General features: G+C 50.4%; 1 protein-coding gene across 4 annotated transcripts in view; it reads right to left on the bottom strand.

The window, feature by feature from the left end:
* Positions 1–2,621: 2,621 nt before the first annotated feature.
* Positions 2,622–26,974, bottom strand: part of LOC147092063 (SWI/SNF-related matrix-associated actin-dependent regulator of chromatin subfamily B member 1-like) — a 160,954-nt gene continuing 136,601 nt past the window's right edge. Inside the window, exons 7-9 of one of the 4 annotated variants that reach the window (XM_085975803.1) lie at positions 8,746–8,936; positions 4,894–5,025; positions 2,622–3,031 (exon numbers count right to left, since the gene is read on the bottom strand). In XM_085975803.1, the coding sequence (XP_085831929.1) occupies positions 2,992–3,031; positions 4,894–5,025; positions 8,746–8,936 (363 nt within the window). In that variant the 3' untranslated portion in view covers positions 2,622–2,991. The remainder of the gene's footprint in view (positions 3,032–4,893; positions 5,026–8,745; positions 8,937–26,974) is intronic. The other 3 variants (XM_085975801.1, XM_085975800.1, XM_085975802.1) reach the window with 3 other exon arrangements.

Genomic DNA, 26,974 nt, shown 5'->3' on the forward strand with positions numbered 1-26,974 from the left:
CATTAACCTTGCGGGGTTGGGTGAACCCATTAAATGTGCAGGGGGTGGTGAGTCCATTAGCTGTGCGGGGAGGTGAGTCCATTAACTGTGCAGGGAGGGGATGAGCCCATTAACTGTGCGGTGTGTCTGGGTGAGCCCATTCACTGTGCGGGGGGTGAGCGTATTAACTCTGTAGGCTGGGTGATTCCATTAGTTGTGCGGGGGTGGTTGCGTGAGCCCATTAACTGTGCGGGGGAGGTGAGTCCATTAACTTTGCGGCAGGGTGGGTGAGCCCAGTAACTGGGGGGAGGGGGGTGGGTGTGTCCATTAACTGTGCGGGGATGTGTGGGTGAATCCATTAACTGTGCGGGGGCATGTATCCATTAACTGTGCAGGGGGAGTGGGTGAGCCCATTAACTGTGCGGAGGGGTGTGGGTGAGCCCATTAACTGTGTGGGGGTGTGTGTGGGTGAGCCCATGCAGGGGTGTGGGTGAGCCCATTAACTGTGCGGGGGGTGTGGGTGAGTCCATTAATTGTGCGGGGGCAGGTGAGTCCATTAACTGTGCGGGGGGATGAGTCCATTAACTGCGGGAGGGGGTGGGTGAGTCCATTAAATGTGCGGGCGGGAGTGGGTGAGACCATTAACTGTGCGGGGGGGTGAGTCCATTAACTGTGCGGGGTTTTGGTGATTCAATTAACTGTGCGGTGGATTGAGTCCATTAACTGAGCAGGGGGTGGTGGGCGAGTCCATTAACTGTGTGGAGGGGTGAGTGTGTTCATTAACTGTGCAGGGGGGTGAGTCCATTAACTGTGTCGCGGGGGAGTGGGTGAGTCCATTAACTGTGTGAGGGGGTGGGTGAGCCCAATAACTGTGTGGGGGAATGGGTGAGTCCATTAACTGTGCGGGGGGATTGGTGAATCCATTAACTGTGCGGGAGGGCTGGGTGAGCTCATTAACTGTGTGGGGGTTGTGGATGAGTCCATTAACTGCACAGCGGGTGGGTGAGCCCATTAACGGTGCAGGGGGTGTGGGTGAGTCCATTAACTTTGCGGGGGCTGTGGGTGAGTCCATTAACTGCTGGGGGGGTGGTGGGTGAGTCCATTAACTGTGCAGGGGGTTGAGTCCATTAACTGTACAGAGGGGGTGGGTGAGCCCATTAACTGTGTGGGGAGGTGGGTGAGTCCATTAACTGTGCGGGGGTTGTGAGCCCATTAACAGTTCGGGGGGCTGGGTGAGTCCATTAACTATGCAGGGGGAGGGTGGGTGAGCCCATTAACTGTGCAGCGGGGTGAGCCTATTAACTGAGCAGGGGGGGTGGCTGAGCCCATTAACTGTGCGGGGGGGTGGATGAGTCCATTAACTGTGCGGGGGGGTGGGTGTGCCCATTAACTGTGCGGTGGTGTGCGGTGGGTGAGTCCATTAACTGTGCGGGAAGGGTTGGGTGGCTGAGTCCATTAACTCTGCAGGGGGATTGGGTGAGTCCATTAACTGTGCCGGGGGGTTGAGTCCATTAACTGTGCAGGGGTGGGTGAGTCCATTAACTGTGCAGGGGTGGGTGAGTCCATTAACAGTGTGGGGGGTGTGTGGGTGAGTCCATTAACTGTGCGGGGCGGTGGGTGAGCCCATTAACTGTGCAGGGGTGAGCCCATTAAATGTGATTGGGGGGGTGAGCCCATTAACTGTGCGGGGGGTTGGGTGAGTCCATTAACTGTGCCGTGGGGGGGTGGGTGAGTCCATTAACTGTGCGGGTGGGGTGGGTGAACCCATTAACATTTCGGGGGGCTGGGTGAGTCCATCAACTATGCGGGGGGAGGGTGGGTGAGCCCATTAACTGTGCGGCGGGGTGAGCCCATTAACTGAGCGGGGGGGTGGCTGAGCCCATTAACTGTGCGGGAGGGGTGGATGAGTCCATTAACTGTGCCGGGGGGTTGAGTCCATTAACTGTGCAGGGGTGGGTGAGTCCATTAACAGTGTGGGGGGTGTGTGGGTGAGTCCATTAACTGTGCGGGGCGGTGGGTGAGCCCATTAACTGTGCAGTGGGTGAGCCCATTAAATGTGAGTGGGGGGGTGAGCCCATTAACTGTGCAGGGTGCTGGGTGAGTTCATTAACTTTGCAGGGAGGCGGGTGAGTCCATTAACTGTGCGGGAGGGGTGGGTGTGTCCATTAACTCTGCGAGGGGGTTGGGTGAGTCCATTAACTGTGCGGGGGTGGCGAGTCCATTAACTGTGCAGGGGGAGGGTGGATGAGCCCATTAACTGTGCGGCGGGGTGAGCCCATTAACTGAGCGGGGGTGTGGCTGAGCCCATTAACTGTGCGGGTGGGGTGGGTGAGTCCATTAACTGTGCGGGGGGGGGTGGATGAGCCCAGTAACTGTGTGGGGGGGGGGAGGTTAGTGAGTCCATTAACTGGGGGGGCTGAATCCATTAACTGGGGGAGGGGGTTGGTGAGCCCATTAACTGTGCGGGGGGGGGGTGGGTGTGCCCATTAACTGTGCGGGTGGGTGGGTGAGCCCATTAACTGGGGGAGGTGGCTGAGTCCATTAACTGTGCAGGGATGGTGGCTGAGCCCATTAAATGGGGGGGAGATAGATGAGTCTATTAACTGGGGCGGAGGGGGGGGCTTTGGGGCGATTAACAGTTGCAATGTTTGGTGTTTTGCTCGATGTTCAGGCCACCTGCACACAGGACCACAGACACGAGGCGTCTTAGTTTGGTATTAACTGTTTACTGATGAATACAAATCCCGTCCGCTTCGCCTCTCTCCAGTCCCGTCAGCGTGAAACCCCCCCAAAAAAACCCGTTCCGGCGTCAATGAGATCAGCGAAAATATTAAATGAATAAATTAAATAAAAACTCGCAATGCTGGTCCCCAAAGTGCGAATGGCGGCAGGTGTGGAGTCGGTCGGCACCAAGCTGCACTCGGCTGGATTCCACCCCCCCCCCCCCACTCCCCCGCCCTCCCCCGGTTCCACGCTGCAACCGCGAGCCGGTACCAGGCGCAGCTTCCCGCGTTACCAGCTGGGGGCCGTGTTGGCAAGGCGTCGCATCCGCCTACAGGGAGAAAAAAAACAAAAACAGGCAGAGCGCCGGTCAGCAACACGTCCACCCGTCAACCGCCTCAGAATGACATCGAACTTACAGCACAGAAACAGGCCCTTCGGCCCAACTGGTCCGTGCCGCCGTCTATGCTCCGCACGAGCCTCCTCCCACCCTACTCCATCTCACCCCCTTGCATATCCTTCTATTCCTTTCTTCCTCGGGTGTTTATCTAGCCTCCCCTTAAATGCATCAACGCCATTCGCCTCAACCACTCCCCGTGGTAGCGAGTTCCACATTCTGACCACTCTCTGAGTAAAGAAGTTTCTCCTGAATTCCTTATTGGATTTATTAGTGACTAATGTGATTTATATCGCGCGTATTTACAGTTAGTATCATAGAGACACCAACAGAGAGAGATTGAGGACAGTGAGAGAGAGAGAGAGACACCAACAGAGAGAGATTGATAAAGGTGTGAGTGAGGACAGTGAGAGAGAGAGAGAGACACCAACAGAGAGAGATTGATAAAGGTGTGAGTGAGGACAGGGATAGAGAGAGAGAGACACCAACAGAGAGAGATTGATAAAGGTGTAGGTGAGGACAGGGATAGAGAGAGAGAGACACCAACAGAGAGATTGATAAAGGTGTGATTGAGGACAGAGATAGAGAGAGAGAGACACCAACAGAGAGATTGATAAAGGTGTGAGTGAGGACAGTGATAGAGAGAGAGAGACACCAACAGAGAGATTGATAAAGGTGTGAGTGAGGACAGTGATAGAGAGAGAGAGACACCAACAGAGAGAGATTGATAAAGGTGTGAGTGAGGACAGTGATCGAGAGAGAGAGACACCAACAGAGAGAGATTGATAAAGGTGTGAGTGAGGACAGGGATAGAGAGAGAGAGACACCAACAGAGAGATTGATAAAGGTGTGAGTGAGGACAGTGATCGAGAGAGAGAGACACCAACAGAGAGAGATTGATAAAGGTGTGAGTGAGGACAGTGATGGAGAGAGAGAGACACCAACAGAGAGAGATTGATAAAGGTGTGAGTGAGGACAGTGATCGAGAGAGAGAGAGACACCAACAGAGAGAGATTGATAAAGGTGTGAGTGAGGACAGTGAGAGAGAGAGACACCAACAGAGAGAGATTGATAAAGGTGTGAGTGAGGACAGTGATCGAGAGAGAGAGACACCAACAGAGAGATTGATAAAGGTGTGAGTGAGGACAGTGATCGAGAGAGAGAGACACCAACAGAGAGAGATTGATAAAGGTGTGAGTGAGGACAGTGACAGAGAGAGAGAGACACCAACAGAGAGATTGATAAAGGTGTGAGTGAGGACAGTGATCGAGAGAGAGAGACACCAACAGAGAGAGATTGATAAAGGTGTGAGTGAGGACAGTGATGGAGAGAGAGAGACACCAACAGAGAGAGATTGATAAAGGTGTGAGTGAGGACAGTGATAGAGAGAGAGAGACACCAACAGAGAGAGATTGATAAAGGTGTGAGTGAGGACAGGGATAGAGAGAGAGAGAGACACCAACAGAGAGAGATTGAGAAAGGTGTGAGTGAGGACAGAGATAGAGAGAGAGAGACACCAACAGAGAGAGATTGATAAAGGTGTGAGTGAGGACAGTGATAGAGAGAGAGAGAGACACCAACAGAGAGAGATTGATAAAGGTGTGAGTGAGGACAGAGATAGAGAGAGAGAGAGAGACACCAACAGAGAGAGATTGATAAAGGTGTGAGTGAGGACAGTGATCGAGAGAGAGAGAGACACCAACAGTGAGAGATTGATAAAGGTGTGAATAAGCACAGGGAGTGCTGTAGTTCCTCAGCACTCACCGTTCCTGTATCTCAGCCTCCTCGTGCCATACCTGGTGTTTCTGTCCTGATCTCGAATCTTCTTCTCCATCTCTGCGTCCGTCAGTGTCTCCAGGAGTGGACACCATTGGTCAGCATCGGTGGTGTTGCGAAGCGCGCTCTCCACGATTGGCAATGGGTTCTCACTGGAAGACAGAACGGGAGTGGGGTAGGGGAGGTGGAGAGGGGTAAAAATTCTCAATGGCCAGGCACAGGAGGGCGTTTGGAACTCAACACTGGTTGTTACACCTTCTTTAAAATTCGACGCACCTCGAACCTCGGATATACGGATCCCTTACTTCCAACGCTCTGATTTTGAGCTAGCGAGAAAGCACTGTGCAACGTGTCTAGCGTTTCCAACTGAGGCAAGGAGTGCTTCGGTCTTGACTCTGAGTCAGAAGGTTGTGGGTTCGAGCCCCATAATCCCAGGCCGGTTGCCCAGTACTGAGGGAGCGCTGCACTGTCGGAGGGGCAGTGCTGAGGGAGCTCTGCACTGTCGGAGGGGCAGTACTGAGGGAGTGCTGCACTGTCGGCGGGGCAGTACTGAGGGAGCGCTGCACTGTCGGAGGGGCAGTGCTGAGGGAGCTCTGCACTGTCGGCGGGGCAGTACTGAGGGAGCGCTGCACTGTGGGGGGGCAGTACTGAGGGAGCTCTGCACTGTCGGCGGGGCAGTACTGAGGGAGCGCTGCACTGTCGGCGGGGCAGTACTGAGGGAGCGCCGCACTGTCGGAGGGGCAGTACTGAGGGAGCGCTGCACTGTCGGAGGGGCAGTACTGAGGGAGTGCTGCACTGTCAGAGAGGCAGTACTGAGGGAGCTCTGCACTGTCGGAGAGGCAGTACTGAGGGAGTGCTGCACTGTCGGAGAGGCAGTACTGAGGGAGTGCTGCACTGTCAGAGAGGCAGTACTGAGGGAGCTCTGCACTGTCGGAGGGGCAGTACTGAGGGAGCGCTGCACTGTTGGAGGGGCAGTACTGAGGGAGCGCTGCACTGTCAGAGAGGCAGTACTGAGGGAGCTCTGCACTGTCGGCGGGGCAGTACTGAGGGAGCGCTGCACTGTGGGAGGGGCAGTACTGAGGGAGCTCTGCACTGTCGGCGGGGCAGTACTGAGGGAGCGCTGCACTGTCGGCGGGGCAGTACTGAGGGAGCGCTGCACTGTCGGAGGGGCAGTACTGAGGGAGCTCTGCACTGTCGGCGGGGCAGTACTGAGGGAGCGCTGCACTGTCGGCGGGGCAGTACTGAGGGAGCGCTGCACTGTCGGAGGGGCAGTACTGAGGGAGCTCTGCACTGTCGGAGGGACAGTACTGAGGGAGCGCTGCACTGTGGGAGGGGCAGTACTGAGGGAGCGCTGCACTGTCGGAGGGGCAGTACTGAGGGAGCTCTGCACTGTCGGCGGGGCAGTACTGAGGGAGCGCTGCACTGTCGGCGGGGCAGTACTGAGGGAGCGCTGCACTGTCGGAGGGGCAGTACTGAGGGAGCTCTGCACTGTCGGAGGGACAGTACTGAGGGAGCGATGCACTGTCGGAGGGGCAGTACTGAGGGAGCGCTGCACTGTCAGAGAGGCAGTACTGAGGGAGCTCTGCACTGTCGGCGGGGCAGTACTGAGGGAGCGCCGTACTGTCGGAGGGGCAGTACTGAGGGAGCGCTGCACTGTCGGCGGGGCAGTACTGAGGGAGTGCCGTACTGTCGGAGGGGCAGTACTGAGGGAGCACCGCACTGTCGGAGGGGCAGTACTGAGGGAGTGCCGTACTGTCGGAGGGGCAGTACTGAGGGAGCGCTGCACTGTCGGCGGGGCAGTACTGAGGGAGCGCTCCACTGTCGGAGGAGCAGTACTGAGGGAGCACTGCACTGTCGGCGGGGCAGTACTGCGAGAGCGCTGCACTGTCGGAGAGGCAGTACTGAGGGAGCGCTGCACTGTCGGGGGGGCAGTACTGAGGGAGCGCCGCACTGTCGGGGGGGCAGTACTGAGGGAGTGCTGCACTGTCGGGGGGGCAGTACTGAGGGAGTGCTGCACTGTCCAGGGGCAGTACTGAGGGAGCGCTGCACTGTCCAGGGGCAGTACTGAGGGAGCGCTGCACTGTCCAGGGGCAGTACTGAGGGAGCGCTGCTCTGTCCAGGGGCAGTACTGAGGGAGCGCTGCTCTGTCCAGGGGCAGTACTGAGGGAGCACCGCACTGTCGGAGGGGCAGCACTGAGGGAGCGCTGCACTGTCGGAGGGGCGGTACTGAGGGAGCGCGCACTGTCGGAGGTGCAGTACTGAGGGAGTGCTGCACTGTCGGAGGGGCAGTATTGAGAGAGCGCTGCACTGTCGGAGGGGCAGGACTGAGGGAGTGCTGCACTGTCGGAGGTGCAGTACTGAGGGAGTGCTGCACTGTCGGAGGGGCAGTACTGAGGGAGCACTGCACTGTCGGCGGGGCAGTACTGCGAGAGCGCTGCACTGTCGGAGGGGCAGTACTGAGGGAGCACTGCACTGTCGGAGGTGCAGTACTGAGGGAGTGCTGCACTGTCGGAGGGGCAGTACTGAGGGAGTGCTGCACTGTCGGGGGGGGCAGTACTGAGGGAGCGCTGCACTGTCGGGGGGGCAGTACTGAGGGAGCGCTGCACTGTCGGAGGGGCAGTACTGAGGGAGCGCTGCACTGTCGGAGGGGCGGTACTGAGGGAGCGCTGCACTGTCGGAGGGGCAGTACTGACGGAGCGCCGCACTGTCGGAGGTGCTGTCTTTCGGGATGAGATGTTGGGTGGGTGTAAAAGATCCCATGGCCACTGTTGGAAGAAGATTAGGGGGAAATTCTCCCCGGTGTGCTGTGGCCCAATATATGTCCCTCAACCGACATCACTAAAAACAGATGACCTGGTCATCATCATTTTGCTGTTCGTGGGAGCTTGCTGTGCGCAAATTGGCTGCCGTGTTTCCTAAATTCCAACAGTGACCACAGTTCAAAAAAAAAAGAGCTTACTCGGCTGTGAAGCGCTTTGGGGCGTCCTGAGGTCGTGAAAGGCGCTGTAGAAATGCAAGTCTTTCTTTCTTTGAGACTCAAAGCACGTTTTGGGACATCTAGCAACCTCAAAGAGGTACGTGTGGGCGGATTGCGGGGGAGTAGGCAGGATATCCTAGGTTCCCGCCAGAGAGTGATAGCTCAGTGTCTCGCCCCGTCAGAGAGAGAGAGAGAGAGAGGGAGAGAGAGGAGTAATTTATCCCACATTGTCTGGAGGCCTGGATTTGACCCCCCAGGTTATCCATAGAAACATAGAAGATCGGAGCAGGAGTAGGCCATTCGGCCTCTCGAGCCTGTTCCGCCATTCAATGCGATCATGGCTGATCATCCAAATTCAGTACCCTGTCCCTGCCTTCTCCCCATATCCCTTGATCCCTTCAGCCTCAAGAAATATATCTAACTCCTTCTTGAATATATTTAATGAATTGGCCTCCACCGCCCTCTGTGGTAGAGAATTGCACAGGTTCACCACTCTCTGGGTGAAGAAATTCCTCCTCATCTCTGTCCTAAATGGCTTACCCCTTATCCTTAGACTGTGACCCCTGGTTCTGGACTCCCCGCCATCGGGAACATCCTTCCTGCATCTAGTCTGTCCAGTCCTGTTAGAATTTTATAAGTTTCAATGAGATCCCCTCTCATTCTTCTAAACTCCAGTGAGTATAAGCCCAATCGACCTAATCTCTCTTCATACGTCATTCCTGCCATCCCAGGTATCAGCCTGGGGAATCTTCGCTGCACTCCCTCCATGGCAAGAACATCCTTCCTCAGATAAGGTCAGAGGTGAAACGCACGGCGCCCACCCATAGCGGTGCGGGCCCCCCCCCCGCCCCCCGCCCACCTTTTTGCCGCGCCCAGACTCGTGCTTCTAACAGACCTGAACGCGTACGTTCTCTGATGCCAGCTCAGCTGCCCCCGGATGCTGTAGGCAATGGTGGTGACGAACTCTCCCCCCAGCCCCAGCTCCGAGCACAGCTTCAACGCAAACTTCTCGGGCGAGTTGTCCCTCTCCGACATGTCCCACTCGAACTGGTCCACCAGCAGGATGTTCCCCACGTGAGTGTTGAGCTGCGGGAGAGACGCAAGAGGGGGAAAAGGGTTGGCGGGGTGGGGGGGGGCAGGGGAGGGAAGGGATAAAGAAAGAAGGGGGATTGATTACTCAAGGGAACGTGCGGAGTTAGCGGGGGGGGGTGCAATGAAGCTCAACGTAAGCTCGAGGAACAGCACCTCATCTTTCGATAAGGCATTTTACAGCCTTCTGGATTCAACATTGAGTTCAACAATTTCAGACCATAGCCTCAGCCCCTATGATTTTTGTTCCTCTCTCTCTCACATGGCAGCTGTCGATCATTCTGCCGTTGCCATTTACACTTCATCTCGAGTCATCTTTTGTTTCTTAACTTGTCCCATTACCATCTCCTTTTGCCTGACACCGCCATCCCTGTTGACTCTTAACCTCTCCTGTCTTCCACCCTATCACAGGCCTTCCCCTTTGTTCCGTCCTCCCCTCCCTCCCTTTCCCTGTCCCCCGCACTTGCTTAAACACCTGTTCCATCTCCAACTTGCTGCATTATAATCTTGTATTATAATCTTTTATTATATGGCTCGAGTTAGACATTTTATGCGAATTCTCCTCTACATTGGGGAGGCCCGACGCAGACTGGGCGACCGCTTTGTGGAACAACCTCCGTTCAGTCCACGCGCATGACCCCCGAGCTTCCGGTCACCTGTCACGTTAATTCTCCGCTCCCCTCCCACTCTGACCTCACCGTCCTCGGCCTCTTACACTGTTCCAATGAAGCTCAGGGTAAGCTCGAGGAACAGCACCTCATCTTTCGATTAGGCACTTTACAGCCTCCTGGACTCAACATCGAGTTCAACAATTTCAGACCATAACCTCGGCTGCTATCTTTTTTCTTTTTTTTCTCTCCCACATGGCAGCTGCCAGTCGTTCTGCCATCGCCATTTACACTTCATCTACAGTCATCTTTTGTTTTTTAACTTGTCCCATTACCATCTCCTTTGGCCTTGCACCATCATTCCTTTTTGTCTTTTAATCGCTCTGCCTTCCATCCTATCAGACCTTTCCTTTTGTTCATTCCTCCCCACCCTCTTTCCCTGCCCCCAGCACTTGCTTAAAAACCTGTCCCATCTCCAGCTTTTTCCAGTTCTGATGAAGGGTCATCGACCTGAACCGTTGACTCTGTTTCTCTCTCTCCACAGATGCTGCCTGGCCTGCGGAGTGTTTCCAGCATTGTCTCTTTTTATTTCAGATTTCCAGCATCCGCAGTATTTTGCTTCTGTGGGTTGCAACACGGTTTTAGCGTGGGGCAGAAAAACCTGCAGAGGCACCGGTTCAAAGCACACCCGCGTCGCGCACTGTCCATTATATACGGAGTTACTGTGCACAGTTCTGGTCTCCATATCACACTTGGAGTTACTGTGCACAGTTCTGGTCTCCATATCACACTTGGAGTTACTGTGCACAGTTCTGGTCTCCATATCACACTGGGAGTTACTGTGCACAGTTCTGGTCTCCATATCACACTTGGAGTTACTGTGCACAGTTCTGGTCTCCATATCACACTGGGAGTTACTGTGCACAGTTCTGGTCTCCATATCACACTGGGAGTTACTGTGCACAGTTCTGGTCTCTATATCACACTGGGAGTTACTGTGCACAGTTCTGGTCTCCATATCACACTTGGAGTTACTGTGCACAGTTCTGGTCTCTATATCACACTTGGAGTTACTGTGCACAGTTCTGGTCTCCATATCACACTTGGAGTTACTGTGCACAGTTCTGGTCTCCATATCACACTTGGAGTTACTGTGCACAGTTCTGCTCTACATATCACACTTGGAGTTACTGTGCACAGTTCTGGTCTCCATATCACACTTGGAGTTACTGTGCACAGTTCTGGTCTCCATATCACACTTGGAGTTACTGTGCACAATTCTGGTCTCCATGTCACACTTGGAGTTACTGTGCACAATTCTGGTCTCCATATCACACTTGGAGTTACTGTGCACAGTTCTGGTCTCCATATCACACTGGGAGTTACTGTGCACAGTTCTGGTCTCCATATCACACTTGGAGTTACTGTGCACAGTTCTGGTCTCTATATCACATTTGGAGTTACTGTGCACAGTTCTGGTCTCTATATCACACTGGGAGTTACTGTGCACAGTTCTGGTCTCCATATCACACTGGGAGTTACTGTGCACAGTTCTGGTCTCCATATCACACTTGGAGTCACTGTGCACAGTTCTGGTCTCCATATCACACTGGGAGTTACTGTGCACAGTTCTGGTCTCCATATCACACTTGGAGTTACTGTGCACAGTTCTGGTCTCCATATCACACTTGGAGTTACTGTGCACAGTTCTGGTCTCTATATCACACTGGGAGTTACTGTGCACAGTTCTGGTCTCCATATCACACTTGGAGTTACTGTGCACAGTTCTGGTCTCCATATCACACTGGGAGTTACTGTGCACAGTTCTGGTCTCCATATCACACTGGGAGTTACTGTGCACTGTTCTGGTCTCTATATCACACTGGGAGTTACTGTGCACAGTTCTGGTCTCCATATCACACTTGGAGTTACTGTGCACAGTTCTGGTCTCCATATCACACTTGGAGTTACTGTGCACAGTTGTGGTCTCCATATCATACTTGGAGTTACTGTGCACAGTTCTGGTCTCCATATCACACTTGGAATTACTGTGCACAGTTCTGGTCTCCATATCACACTTGGAGTTACTGTGCACAGTTCTGGTCTCCATATCACACTGGGAGTTTCTGTGCACAGTTCTGGTCTCCGTATCACACTTGGAGTGACTGTGCACAGTTCTGGTCTCCATATCACACTGGGAGTTACTGTGCACAGTTCTGGTCTCCATATCACACTTGGAGTTACTGTGCACAGTTCTGGTCTCCATATCACACTGGGAGTTACTGTGCACAGTTCTGGTCTCCATATCACACTTGGAGTTACTGTGCACAGTTCTGGTCTCCATATCACACTTGGAGTTATTGTGCACAGTTCTGGTCTCCATATCACACTTGGAGTTACTGTGCACAGTTCTGGGCCTAGAAATTCCCTTGGGTTTGCGCCCATTTAGGGGCGCAAGAGTGGGTTGCGCCGGAAGTTGCGTCGCCGCTGAAATTAGGTGGGCCTTTAAATCGGCGTAAGCCGGTAGCGCTGCGCCGGCACCGATGACGTCATCGGTGTGCGCAGCGCCCCGGTACCGCCCGAAACCACGCCGATCCCCATCTTCAGTAGCGGCCGCCTCTTCCCTGGCGGCCGCTAACAACGTTTTGAAAACCTGGCCGCGCTGCAGCCTTAGAGGCGCTATTTAAAGCGGAGGTGTGGCCGGCCGCTTTTTCGGCGGCCGCCTGCCCGCACCTCCTTCCCCGGCCTCCTCCACTCCCCCCTCCCCGCGGCATTGCCGGCTGGTTTCCGTGGAGCCCGGCACTTCGCCGTTGTGCCGGGCTCTTTTGCCGGCACTTTCAACGGGGCTCCGGCCATTGCAGGCACCTCCCCCTTAAGAGAAGAGGGAGGCCTGCAGTACAGCAGCCTGCCGCACCGCATCGGGTGGCGCAGCGGGACCAGCAGCGCTGAAATTCACTTTCAGCGCCCCAAGCGGGGCGGGCACACCCTGTACCAGCGCCCGCTTCCGCTTTGGGGCGCTGAAAGTGAATTTGGGGCGGGCACAACTGGCTCGGCGGCGGGCGCTAAATTTCCGGCGCAAACGTGCTGGCGGGGCGTCACCGAATTTATAGGCCCTGGTCTCTATATCACACTTGGAGTTACTGTGCACAGTCCTGGTCACCATGTCACACTTGGAGTTACTGTGCACAGTTCTGGTCACCATGTCACACTTGGAGTTACTGTGCACAGTTCTGGTCTCCATATCACACTTGGAGTTACTGTGCACAGTTCTGGTCTCCATATCACACTTGGAGTTACTGTGCACAGTTCTGGTCTCCATATCACACTTGGAGTTACTGTGCACAGTTCTGGTCTCCATATCACACGGGGAGTTACTGTGCACAGTTCTGGTCTCCATATCACACTTGGAGTTACTGTGCACAGTTCTGGTCTCCATATCACACTTGGAGTTACTGTGCACAGTTCTGGTCTCCGTATCACACTTGGAGTTACTGTGCACAGTTCTGCTCTCCATATCACACTTGCAGTTACTGTGCACAGTTCTGGTCTCCATATCACACTTGGAATACTGTGCACAGTTCTGGTCTCCATATCACACTTGGAGTACTGTGCACTGTTCTGGTCTCCATATTACACTTGGAGTACTGTGCACAGTTCCGGTCTCCATATCACACTTGGAGTTACTGTGCACAGTTCTGGTCTCCATATCACACTGGGAGTTACTGTGCACAGTTCTGGTCTCCATATCACACTGGGAGTTACTGTGCACAGTTCTGGTCTCTATATCACACTTGGAGTACTGTGCTCAGTTCTTGTCTCCATATCACACTTGGAGTTACTGTGCACAGTTCTGGTCTCCATATCACACTTGGAGTTACTGTGCACAGTTCTGGTCTCCATATCACACTTGGAGTTACTGTGCACAGTTCTGGTCTCCATATCACATTTGGAGTTACTGTGCACAGTTCTGGTCTCCATATCACACTTGGAGCACTGTGCACAGTTCTGGTCTCCATATCACACTTGGAGTTACTGTGCACAGTTCTGGTCTCCATATCACACTGGGAGTTACTGTGCACAGTTCTGGTCTCTATATCACACTTGGAGTTACTGTGCACAGTTCTGGTCTCCATATCACACTTGGAGTTACTGTGCACAGTTCTGGTCTCCATATCACACTGGGAGTTACTGTGCACAGTTCTGGTCTCCATTTCACACTTGGAGTTACTGTGCACAGTTCTGGTCTCCATATCACACTTGGAGTTACTGTGCACAGTTCTGGTCTCTATATCACACTGGGAGTTACTGTGCACAGTTCTGGTCTCCATATCACTCTTGGAGTACTGTGCACAGTTCTGGACTCCATATCACACTTGGAGTACTGTGCACAGTTCTGGCCTCCATATCACACTTAGAGCACTGTGCACAGTTCTGATCTCCATATCACACTTGGAATACTGTGCACAGTTCTCGTCTCCATATCACACTTGGAGTACTGTGCACAGTTCTGGCCTCCATATCACACTTAGAGCACTGTGCACAGTTCTGGTCTCCATATCACATTGGGAGTTACTGTGCACAGTTCTGGTCTCTATATCACAGTGGGAGTTACTGTGCACAGTTCTGGTATCTATATCACACTGGGAGTTACTGTGCACAGTTCTGGTCTCTATATCACAGTGGGAGTTACTGTGCACAGTTCTGGTCTCCATATCACACTTGGTGTTACTGTGCACAGTTCTGGTCTCCATATCACACTTGGAGTTACTGTGCACAGTTCTGGTCTCCGTATCACACTTGGAGTTACTGTGCACAGTTCTGGTCTCCATATCACACTTGCAGTTACTGTGCACAGTTCTGGTCTCCATATCACACTTGGAATACTGTGCACAGTTCTGGTCTCCATATCACACTTGGAGTACTGTGCACTGTTCCGGTCTCCATATTACACTTGGAGTACTGTGCACAGTTCCGGTCTCCATATCACACTTGGAGTTACTGTGCACAGTTCTGGTCCCCATATCACACTGGGAGTTACTGTGCACAGTTCTGGTCTCCATATCACACTGGGAGTTACTGTGCACAGTTCTGGTCTCTGTATCACACTTGGAGTACTGTGCTCAGTTCTTGTCTCCATATCACACTTGGAGTTACTGTGCACAGTCTGGTCTCCATATCACACTTGGAGTTACTGTGCACAGTTCTGGTCTCCATATCATACTGGGAGTTACTGTGCACAGTTCTGGTCTCCATATCACACTTGGAGTTACTGTGCACAGTTCTGGTCTCCGTATCACACTTGGAGTTACTGTGCACAGTTCTGCTCTCCATATCACACTTGCAGTTACTGTGCACAGTTCTGGTCTCCATATCACACTTGGAATACTGTGCACAGTTCTGGTCTCCATATCACACTTGGAGTACTGTGCACTGTTCTGGTCTCCATATTACACTTGGAGTACTGTGCACAGTTCCGGTCTCCATATCACACTTGGAGTTACTGTGCACAGTTCTGGTCTCCATATCACACTGGGAGTTACTGTGCACAGTTCTGGTCTCCATATCACACTGGGAGTTACTGTGCACAGTTCTGGTCTCTATATCACACTTGGAGTACTGTGCTCAGTTCTTGTCTCCATATCACACTTGGAGTTACTGTGCACAGTTCTGGTCTCCATATCACACTTGGAGTTACTGTGCACAGTTCTGGTCTCCATATCACACTTGGAGTTACTGTGCACAGTTCTGGTCTCCATATCACATTTGGAGTTACTGTGCACAGTTCTGGTCTCCATATCACACTTGGAGCACTGTGCACAGTTCTGGTCTCCATATCACACTTGGAGTTACTGTGCACAGTTCTGGTCTCCATATCACACTGGGAGTTACTGTGCACAGTTCTGGTCTCTATATTACACTTGGAGTTACTGTGCACAGTTCTGGTCTCCATATCACACTTGGAGTTACTGTGCGCAGTTCTGGTCTCCATATCACACTGGGAGTTACTGTGCACTGATCTGGTCTCTATATCACACTGGGAGTTACTGTGCACAGTTCTGGTCTCCATATCACACTGGGAGTTGCTGTGCACAGTTCTGGTCTCTATATCACACTTGGAGTTACTGTGCACAGTTCTGATCTCCATATCACACTGGGAGTTACTGTGCACAGTTCTGGTCTCCATATCACACTGGGAGTTACTGTGCACAGTTCTGGTCTCCATATCACACTTGGAGTTACTGTGCACAGTTGTGGTCTCCATATCATACTTGGAGTTACTGTGCACAGTTCTGGTCTCCATATCACACTTGGAATTACTGTGCACAGTTCTGGTCTCCATATCACACTTGGAGTTACTGTGCACAGTTCTGGTCTCCATATCAAACTGGGAGTTACTGTGCACAGTTCTGGTCTCCGTATCACACTTGGAGTTACTGTGCACAGTTCTGGTCTCCAAATCACACTTGGAGTTACTGTGCACAGTTCTGGTCTCTATATCACACTGGGAGTTACTGTGCACAGTTCTGGTCTCCATAGCACACTTGGAGTTACTGTGCACAGTTCTGGTCTCCATATCACACTGGGAGTTACTGTGCACAGTTCTGGTCTCCATATCACACTGGGAGTTACTGTGCACAGTTCTGGTCTCCATATCGCACTTGGAGTTAATGTGCACAGTTCTGGTCTCCATATCACACTTGGAGTTACTGTGCACAGTTCTGGTCTCCATATCACACTGGGAGGTACTGTGCACAGTTCTGGTCTCTATATCACACTGGGAGTTACTGTGCACAGTTCTGGTCTCCATATCACACTTGGAGTTACTGTGCACAGTTCTGGTCTCTATATCACACTTGGAGTACTGTGCACAGTTCTAGTCTCCATATCACACTGGGAGTTACTCTGCACAGTTCTGGTCTCCAGATCATACTTGGAGTTACTGTGCACAGTTCTGGTCTCCGTATCATACTTGGAGTTACTGTGCACAGTTCTGGTCTCTATGTCACACTTGGAGTATTGTGCGCAGTTCTGGTCTCCACATCACACTTGGAGTTACTGTGCACAGTTCTGGTCTCTGTATCATAGTTGTAGTTACTGTGCACAGTTCTGGTCTCCATATCACACTGGGAGTTACTGTGCACAGTTCTGGTCTCCGTATCATACTTGGAGTTACTGTGCACAGTTCTGGTCTCCATATCACCCTTGGAGTTACTGTGCACAGTTCTGGTCTCCATATCACACTGGGAGTTACTGTGCACAGTTCTGGTCTCTATATCACACTGGGAGTTACTGTGCACAGTTCTGGTCTCCATATCACACTGGGAGTTACTGTGCACAGTTCTGGCCTCCATATCACACTTGGAGTTACTGTGCACAGTTCTGGTCTCCATATCACACTTGGAGCTACTGTGTACAGTTCTGGTCTCCATATCACACTTGGAATACTGTGCACTGTTCTGATCTCCATATCACACTTGGAGTTACTGTGCACAGTTCTGGTCTCCATATCACACTTGGAATACTGTGCACAGTCCTGGTCTCCATATCACATTTGGAGTTACTGTGCACAGTTCTGGTCTCCATATCACATTTGGAGTTACTGTGCACAGTTCTGGTCTCCATATCACACTGGGAGTTACTGTGCACAGTTCTGGTCTCCATATCACACTTGGAGTTACTGTGCACAGTTCTGGTCTCCATATCACACTTAGAGCACTGTGCACAGTTCTGGTCTCTATATCACACTGGGAGTTACTGTGCACAGTTCTGGTCTCTATATCACACCTAGAGCACTGTGCACAGTTTCTGGTCTCCATATCACGCTTGGAGCACTGTGCACAGTTCTGGTCTTTACATCACACTGGGAGTTACTGTGCACAGTTCTGGTCTCCATATCACACTGCGAGTTACTGTGCACAGTTCTGGCCTCCATATCACACTTAGAGTTACTGTGCACAGTTCTGGTCTCCATATCACACTGGGAGTTACTGTGCACAGTTCTGGTCTCCATATCACACTTGGAGTTACTGTGCACAGTTCTGGTCTCTATATCACACTGGGAGTTACTGTGCACAGTTCTGGTCTCCATATCACACTTGGAGTTATTGTGCACAGTTCTGGTCTCCATATCATACTTGGAGTTACTGTGCACAGTTCTGGTCTCCATATTGCACTGAGAGCACTGTGCACAGTTCTGGTCTCCATATTACAATTAGAGCACTGTGCACAGTTCTGGCCTCCATATCACTCTGGGAGTTACTGTGCACAGTTCTGGTCTCCATATCACACTTGGAGTTACTGTGCACATTTCTGGTCTCCGTATCATACTTGGACTTACTGTGCACAGTTCTGGTCTCCATATCACACTTGGAGTTACTGTGTACAGTTCTGGTCTCCATATCACACTTGGAATACTGTGCACAGTTCTGATCTCCATATCACACTTGCAGTTACTGTGTACAGTTCTGGTCTCCATATCACACTTGGAATACTGTGCACAGTCCTCATCTTCATATCACACTTGGAGTTACTGTGCACAGTTCTGGTCTCCATATCACACTTGGAATGCTGTGCGCAGTCCTGGTCTCCACATCATATTTGGAGTTACTGTGCACAGTTCTGGTCTCCATATCACACTGGGAGTTACTGTGCACAGTTCTGGTCTCCATATCACACTGGGAGTTACTGTGCACAGTTCTGGTCTCCATATCACACTTGGAGTAACTGTGCACAGTTCTGGTCTCTATATCACACTTGGAGTTACTGTGCACAGTTCTGATCTCTATATGACACTTGGAGTTACTGTGCACAGTTCTGGTCTCTATATCACACTGGGAGTTACTGTGCACAGCTCTGGTCTCTATATCACACTTGGAGTTACTGTGCACACCTCTGGTCTCTATATCACACTTGGAGTTACTGTGCACAGTTCTGGTCTCTATATCACACTGGGAGTTACTGTGCACAGTCCTGGTCTCTATATCACACTTGGAGTTACCGTGCACAGTTCTGGTCTCTATATCACACTGGGAGTTACTGTGCACAGTTCTGGTCTCCAAATCACACTTGGAGTCACTGTGCACAGTTGTGATCTGCATATCACACTTGGAGCACTGTGCCCAGTTTTGGTCTCCATATTATACTGGGAGTTACTGTGCACAATTCTGGTCTCTGTATCATACTTGGAGTTACTGTGCACAGTTCTGGTCTCCATATCACATGTGGAGCACTGTGCACAGTTCTGGTCTCCATATTACACTTGGAGTATTGTGCACAGTTCTGGTCTCCATATTACACTTGGAGTTACTGTGCACAGTTCTGGTCTCCATATCACACTTGGAGTACTGCGCACAGTTCTGGTCTCCATATCACACTGGGAGTTACTGTGCACAGTTCTGGTCTCCATATCACACTTGGAGTTACTGTGCACAGTTCTGGTCTCCATATCACACTTAGAGCACTGTGCACAGTTCTGGTCTGCATATTACACTTGGAGTACTGTGCACAGTTCTGGTCTCCATATTACACTTGGAGTTACTGTGCACAGTTCTGGGCTCCATATCACACTGGGAGTTACTGTGCAAAGTTCTGGTCTCCTTTTCATACTTGGAGTTACTGTGCACAGTTCTGGTCTCCATATTACACTTGGAGTTACTGTGCACGGTTCTGGTCTCCATATCACAGTTGGGGTTACTGTGCACAGTTCTGGTCTCCATATCACACTTGGAGTTACTGTGCACAGTTCTGGTCTCCATATCACACTTGGAGTTACTGTGCACAGTTCTAGTCTCCGTATCATACTTGGAGTCACTGTGAAGAGTTCTGGTCTCCATATCTCACTTGGAGTTACTGTGTACAGTTCTGGTCTCCATATCTCACTTGGAGTTGCTGTGTACAGTTCTGGTCCCCATATCACACTTGGAGTTACTGTGCACAGATCTGGTCTCCATATCACACTTGGAGCACTGTGCACAGTTCTGGGCTCCGTATCATACTTGAAATTACTGTGCACAGTTCTGGTCTCCATATCACACTTGGAGTACTGTGCACAGTTCTGGTCTCTGTATCATAGTTGGAGTTAATGTGCACAGTTCTGGTCTCCGTATCGTACTTGGAGTTACTGTGCACAGTTCTGGTCTCCATATCACACTTGGAGTTACTGTGCACAGTTCTGGTCTCCATATCACACTTGGAGTTACTGTGGACAGTTCTGGTCTCCATATCACACTGGGAGTTACTGTGCACAGTTTTGGTCTCCATATTACACTTGGAGTTACTGTGCACAGTTCTGGTCTCCATATCACACTTGGAGTTACTGTGCACAGTTCTGGTCTCCATATCACACTTGGAGTTACTGTGCACAGTTCTAGTCTCCATATCACACTTGGAGTTACTGTGCACAGTTCTGGTCTCCATATCACACTTGGAGTTACTGTGCACAGTTCTGGTCTCCATATCACACTTGGAGTTACTGTGCACAGTTCTGGTCTCCATATCACACTTCGAGTTACTGTGCACAGTTCTGGTCTCCATATCACACTTGGAGTCCTGTGCACAGTTCTGGTCTCCATATCACACTTGGGAGTTACTGTGCACAGTTGTGGTCTCTATATCACACTTGGAGTTACTGTGCACAGTTCTGGTCTCTATATCACACTGGGAGTTAGAGTGCACAGTTCTGGTCTCCGCATCATACTTGGAGTTACTGTGCACAGTTCTGATCTCCATATCACAGTGGGAGTTACTGTGCACAGTTCTGGTATCTATATCACACTGGGAGTTACTGTGCACAGTTCTGGTCTCCATATCACACTGGGAGTTACTGTGCACAGTTCTGGTCTCCATATCACACTGGGAGTTACTGTGCACAGTTCTGCTCTCCATATCACACTTGGGAGTTACTGTGCACAGTTCTGGTCTCTCTATCACACTGGGAGTTACTGTGCACAGTTCTGGTCTCCATATCACACTTGGAGTTACTGTGCACAGTTCTGGTCTCCGTATCATACTTGGAGTTACTGTGCACAGTTCTGGTCTCCATATCACACTTGGAGTTACTGTGCACAGTTCTGGTCTCCGTATCATACTTGGAGTTACTGTGCACAGTTCTGGTCTCCATATCACCCTTGGAGTTACTGTGCACAGTTCTGGCCTCCATATCACCCTTGGAGTTACTGTGCACAGTTCTGGTCTCCATATCACCCTTGGAGTTACTGTGCACAGTTCTGGCCTCCATATCACCCTTGGAGTTACTGTGCACAGTTCTGGTCTCCATATCACACTGGGAGTTACTGGGCACAGTTCTGGTCTCCATATCACACTGGGAGTTACTGGGCACAGTTCTGGTCTCCATATCACACTTGGAGTTACTGTGCACAGTTCTGGTCTCTATATCACACTTGGAGTTACTGCACTCAGTTCTGGTCTCCATATCACACTTGGAATACTGTGCACAGTTCTGGTCTCCATATCACACTTGGAGTTACTGTGCACAGTTCTGGTCTCTATATCACACTTGGAGTTACTGTGCACAGTTCTGGTCTCTATATCACACTTGGAGTTACTGTGCACAGTTCTGGTCTCCATATCACACTGGGAGTTACTGTGCACAGTTCTGGTCTCCATATCACACTTGGAGTTACTGTGCCCAGTTTTGGTCTCCATATCACACTGGGAGTTACTGTGCACAGTTCTGGTCTCCATATCACACTGGGAGTTACTGTGCACAGTTCTGGCCTCCATATCACACTGGGAGTTACTGTGCACAGTTCTGGTCTCCATATCACACTTGGAGTCACTGTGCACAGTTGTGATCTGCATATCACACTTGGAGCACTGTGCCCAGTTTTGGTCTCCATATTACACTGGGAGTTACTGTGCACAATTCTGGTCTCCGTATCATACTTGGAGTTACTGTGCACAGTTCTAGTCTCCATATCACATGTGGAGCACTGTGCACAGTTCTGGTCTCCATATTACACTTGGAGTTACTCTGCACAGTTCTGGTCTCCATATCACACTTGGAGTACTGTGCACAGTTCTGGTCTCCATATCACACTGAGAGCACTGTGCACAGTTCTGGTCTCCATATCACACTTGGAGTTATTGTGCACAGTTCTGGTCTCTATATCACACTTGGAGTTACTGTGCACAGTTCTGGTCTCTATATCACACTTGGAGTTACTGCACTCAGTTCTGGTCTCCATATCACACTTGGAATACTGTGCACAGTTCTGGTCTCCATATCACACTTGGAGTTACTGTGCACAGTTCTGGTCTCTATATCACACTTGGAGTTACTGTGCACAGTTCTGGTCTCTATATCACACTTGGAGTTACTGTGCACAGTTCTGGTCTCCATATCACACTGGGAGTTACTGTGCACAGTTCTGGTCTCCATATCACACTTGGAGTTACTGTGCCCAGTTTTGGTCTCCATATCACACTGGGAGTTACTGTGCACAGTTCTGGTCTCCATATCACACTGGGAGTTACTGTGCACAGTTCTGGCCTCCATATCACACTGGGAGTTACTGTGCACAGTTCTGGTCTCCATATCACACTTGGAGTCACTGTGCACAGTTGTGATCTGCATATCACACTTGGAGCACTGTGCCCAGTTTTGGTCTCCATATTACACTGGGAGTTACTGTGCACAATTCTGGTCTCCGTATCATACTTGGAGTTACTGTGCACAGTTCTAGTCTCCATATCACACTGGGAGTTACTGTGCACAGTTCTGGTCTCCATATTACACTTGGAGTTACTGTGCACGGTTCTGGTCTCCATATCACACTTGGAGTTACTGTGCACAGTTCTGGTCTCCATATCACATGTAGAGCACTGTGCACAGTTCTGGTCTCCATATTACACTTAGAGCACTGTGCACAGTTCTGGTCTCCATATTACACTTGGAGTACTGTGCACAGTTCTGGTCTCCATATTACACTGGAAGTCACTGTGCACAGTTTTGGGCTCCATATCACACTTGGAGTTACTGTGTACAGTTCTGGTCTCCATATCACACTTGGAGTTACTGTGCACAGTTCTAGTCTCCGTATCATACTTGGAGTCACTGTGAACAGTTCTGGTCTCCATATCTCACTTGGAGTTACTGTGTACAGTTCTGGTCTCCATATCTCACTTGGAGTTACTGTGTACAGTTCTGGTCTCCACATGACACTTGGAGTTACTGTGCACAGATCTGGTCTCCACATCACACTTGGAGCACTGTGCACAGTTCTGGTCTCCGGATCATACTTGGAGTTACTGTGCACAGTTCTGGTCTCCGTATCATACTTGGAGTTACTGTGCACAGTTCTGGTCTCCGTATCATACTTGGAATTACTGTGCACAGCTCTGGTCTCCATATCACAGTTGGAGTACTGTGCACAGTTCTGGTCTCTGTATCATAGTTGGAGTTACTGTGCACAGTTCTGGTCTCCGTATCATACTTGGAGTTACTATGCACAGTTCTGGTCTCCATATCACACTTGGAGTTACTGTGCACAGTTCTGGTCTCCATATCACCCTTGGAGTACTGTGCACAGTTCTGGTCTCCATATCACACTTGGAGTTACTGTGTACAGTTCTGGTCTCCATATCACACTTGGAGTTACTGTGCACAGACCTGGTCTTTATATCACACTGGGAGTTACTGTGCACAGTTCTGGTCTCCATATCACACTGCGAGTTACTGTGCACAGTTCTGGCCTCCATATCACACTTAGAGTTACTGTGCACAGTTCTGGTCTCCATATCACACTGGGAGTTACTGTGCACAGTTCTGGTCTCCATATCACACTTGGAGTTACTGTGCACAGTTCTGGTCTCTATATCACACTGGGAGTTACTGTGCACAGTTCTGGTCTCCATATCACACTTGGAGTTATTGTGCACAGTTCTGGTCTCCGTATCATACTTGGAGTTACTGTGCACAGTTCTGGTCTCCATATTACACTTGGAGTACTGTGCACAGTTCTGGTCTCCATATCATACTTGGAGTTACTGTGCACAGTGCTGGTCTCCATATTGCACTGAGAGCACTGTGCACAGTTCTGGTCTCCATATTACACTTAGAGCACTGTGCACAGTTCTGGCCTCCATATCACTCTGGGAGTTACTGTGCACAGTTCTGGTCTCCATATCACACTTGGAGTTACTGTGCACATTTCTGGTCTCCGTATCATACTTGGACTTACTGTGCACAGTTCTGGTCTCCATATCACACTTGGAGTTACTGTGTACAGTTCTGGTCTCCATATCACACTTGGAATACTGTGCACAGTCCTCATCTTCATATCACACTTGGAGTTACCGTGCACAGTTCTGGACTCCATATCACACTTGGAATGCTGTGCGCAGTCCTGGTCTCCACATCATATTTGGAGTTACTGTGCACAGTTCTGGTCTCCATATCACACTGGGAGTTACTGTGCACAGTTCTGGTCTCCATATCACACTGGGAGTTACTGTGCACAGTTCTGGTCTCCATATCACACTTGGAGTTACTGTGCACAGTTCTGGTCTCTATATCACACTTGGAGTTACTGTGCACAGTTCTGATCTCTATATGACACTTGGAGTTACTGTGCACAGTTCTGGTCTCTATATCACACTGGGAGTTACTGTGCACAGTTCTGGTCTCTATATCACACTTGGAGTTCCTGTGCACAGTTCTGGTCTCTCTATCACACTTGGAGTTACTGTGCACAGTTCTGGTCTCTATATCACACTGGGAGTTGCTGTGCACAGCACTGGTCTCTATATCACACTTGGAGTTACTGTGCACAGTTCTGGTCTCCATATCACACTGGGAGTTACTGTGCACAGTTCTGGTCTCCAAATCACACTTGGAGTCACTGTGCACAGTTGTGATCTGCATATCACACTTGGAGCACTGTGCCCAGTTTTGGTCTCCATATCACACTGGGAGTTACTGTGCACAATTCTGGTCTCTGTATCATACTTGGAGTTACTGTGCACAGTTCTGGTCTCCATATCACACTTGGAGTTACTGTGTACAGTTCTGGTCTCCATATCACACTTGGAGTTACTGTGCACAGTTCTGGTCTCCATATCACACTTGGAATTACTGTGCACAGTTCTGGTCTGCATATCACACTGGGAGTTACTGTGCACAGTTCTGGTCTCCATATCACACTTGGAGTTATTGTGCACAGTTCTGGTCTCCGTATCATACTTGGAGTTACTGTGCACAGTTCTGGTCTCCATATTACACTTGGAGTACTGTGCACAGTTCTGGTCTCCATATCATACTTGGAGTTACTGTGCACAGTTCTGGTCTCCATATTGCACTGAGAGCACTGTGCACAGTTCTGGCCTCCATATCACTCTGGGAGTTACTGTGCACAGTTCTGGTCTCCATATCACACTTGGAGTTACTGTGCACATTTCTGGTCTCCGTATCATACTTGGACTTACTGTGCACAGTTCTGGTCTCCATATCACACTTGGAGTTACTGTGTACAGTTCTGGTCTCCATATCACACTTGGAATACTGTGCACAGTCCTCATCTTCATATCACACTTGGAGTTACTGTGCACAGTTCTGGTCTCCATATCACACTTGGAATGCTGTGCGCAGTCCTGGTCTCCACATCATATTTGGAGTTACTGTGCACAGTTCTGGTCTCCATATCACACTGGGAGTTACTGTGCACAGTTCTGGTCTCCATATCACACTGGGAGTTACTGTGCACAGTTCTGGTCTCCATATCACACTTGGAGTTACTGTGCACAGTTCTGGTCTCTATATCACACTTGGAGTTACTGTGCACAGTTCTGATCTCTATATGACACTTGGAGTTACTGTGCACAGTTCTGGTCTCTATATCACACTGGGAGTTACTGTGCACAGTTCTGGTCTCTATATCACACTTGGAGTTCCTGTGCACAGTTCTGGTCTCTATATCACACTTGGAGTTACTGTGCACAGTTCTGGTCTCTATATCACACTGGGAGTTACTGTGCACAGTACTGGTCTCTATATCACACTTGGAGTTACTGTGCACAGTTCTGGTCTCTATATCACACTGGGAGTTACTGTGCACAGTTCTGGTCTCCAAATCACATTTGGAGTCACTGTGCACAGTTGTGATCTGCATATCACAATTGGAGCACTGTGCCCAGTTTTGGTCTCCATGTTACACTGGGAGTTACTGTGCACAATTCTGGTCTCTGTATCATACTTGGAGTTACTGTGCACAGTTCTGGTCTCCATATCACATGTGGAGCACTGTGCACAGTTCTGGTCTCCATATTACACTTGGAGTACTGTGCACAGTTCTGGTCTCCATATTACACTTGGAGTTACTGTGCACAGTTCTGGTCTCCATATCACACTTGGAGTACTGTGCACAGTTCTGGTCTCCATATCACACTTAGAGCACTGTGCACAGTTCTGGTCTGCATATCACACTTGGAGTTACTGTGCACAGTTCTGGTCTCCATATTACACTTGGAGTTACTGTGCACAGTTCTGGGCTCCATATCACACTGGGAGTTACTGTGCAAAGTTCTGGTCTCCGTATCATACTTGGAGTTACTGTGCACAGTTCTGGTCTCCATATTACACTTGGAGTTACTGTGCACGGTTCTGGTCTCCATATCACACTTGGAGTTACTGTGCACAGTTCTGGTCTCCATATCAGATGTAGAGCACTGTGCACAGTTCTGGTCTCCATATTACACTTAGAGCACTGTGCACAGTTCTGGTCTCCATATTAGACTTGGAGTACTGTGCACAGTTCTGGTCTCCATATCACACTTGGAGTTACTGTGCACAGTTCTGGTCTCCATATCACACTTGGAGTTACTGTGCACAGTTCTAGTCTCCGTATCATACTTGGAGTCACTGTGAAGAGTTCTGGTCTCCATATCTCACTTGGAGTTACTGTGTACAGTTCTGGTCTCCATATCTCACTTGGAGTTGCTGTGTACAGTTCTGGTCCCCATATCACACTTGGAGTTACTGTGCACAGATCTGGTCTCCATATCACACTTGGAGCACTGTGCACAGTTCTGGGCTCCGTATCATACTTGAAATTACTGTGCACAGTTCTGGTCTCCATATCACACTTGGAGTACTGTGCACAGTTCTGGTCTCTGTATCATAGTTGGAGTTAATGTGCACAGTTCTGGTCTCCGTATCGTACTTGGAGTTACTGTGCACAGTTCTGGTCTCCATATCACACTTGGAGTTACTGTGCACAGTTCTGGTCTCCATATCACACTTGGAGTTACTGTGGACAGTTCTGGTCTCCATATCACACTGGGAGTTACTGTGCACAGTTTTGGTCTCCATATTACACTTGGAGTTACTGTGCACTGTTCTGGTCTCCATATCACACTTGGAGTTACTGTGCAGAGTTCTGGTCTCCATATCACACTTGGAGTTACTGTGCA

Source organism: Somniosus microcephalus, unplaced genomic scaffold (genome assembly GCF_052327205.1).
Source record: "Somniosus microcephalus isolate GS21.2 unplaced genomic scaffold, FLI_Smic_1.0 unresolved_chr2, whole genome shotgun sequence".
In the NCBI taxonomy this organism is placed as follows: Eukaryota; Metazoa; Chordata; class Chondrichthyes; order Squaliformes; family Somniosidae; genus Somniosus; species Somniosus microcephalus.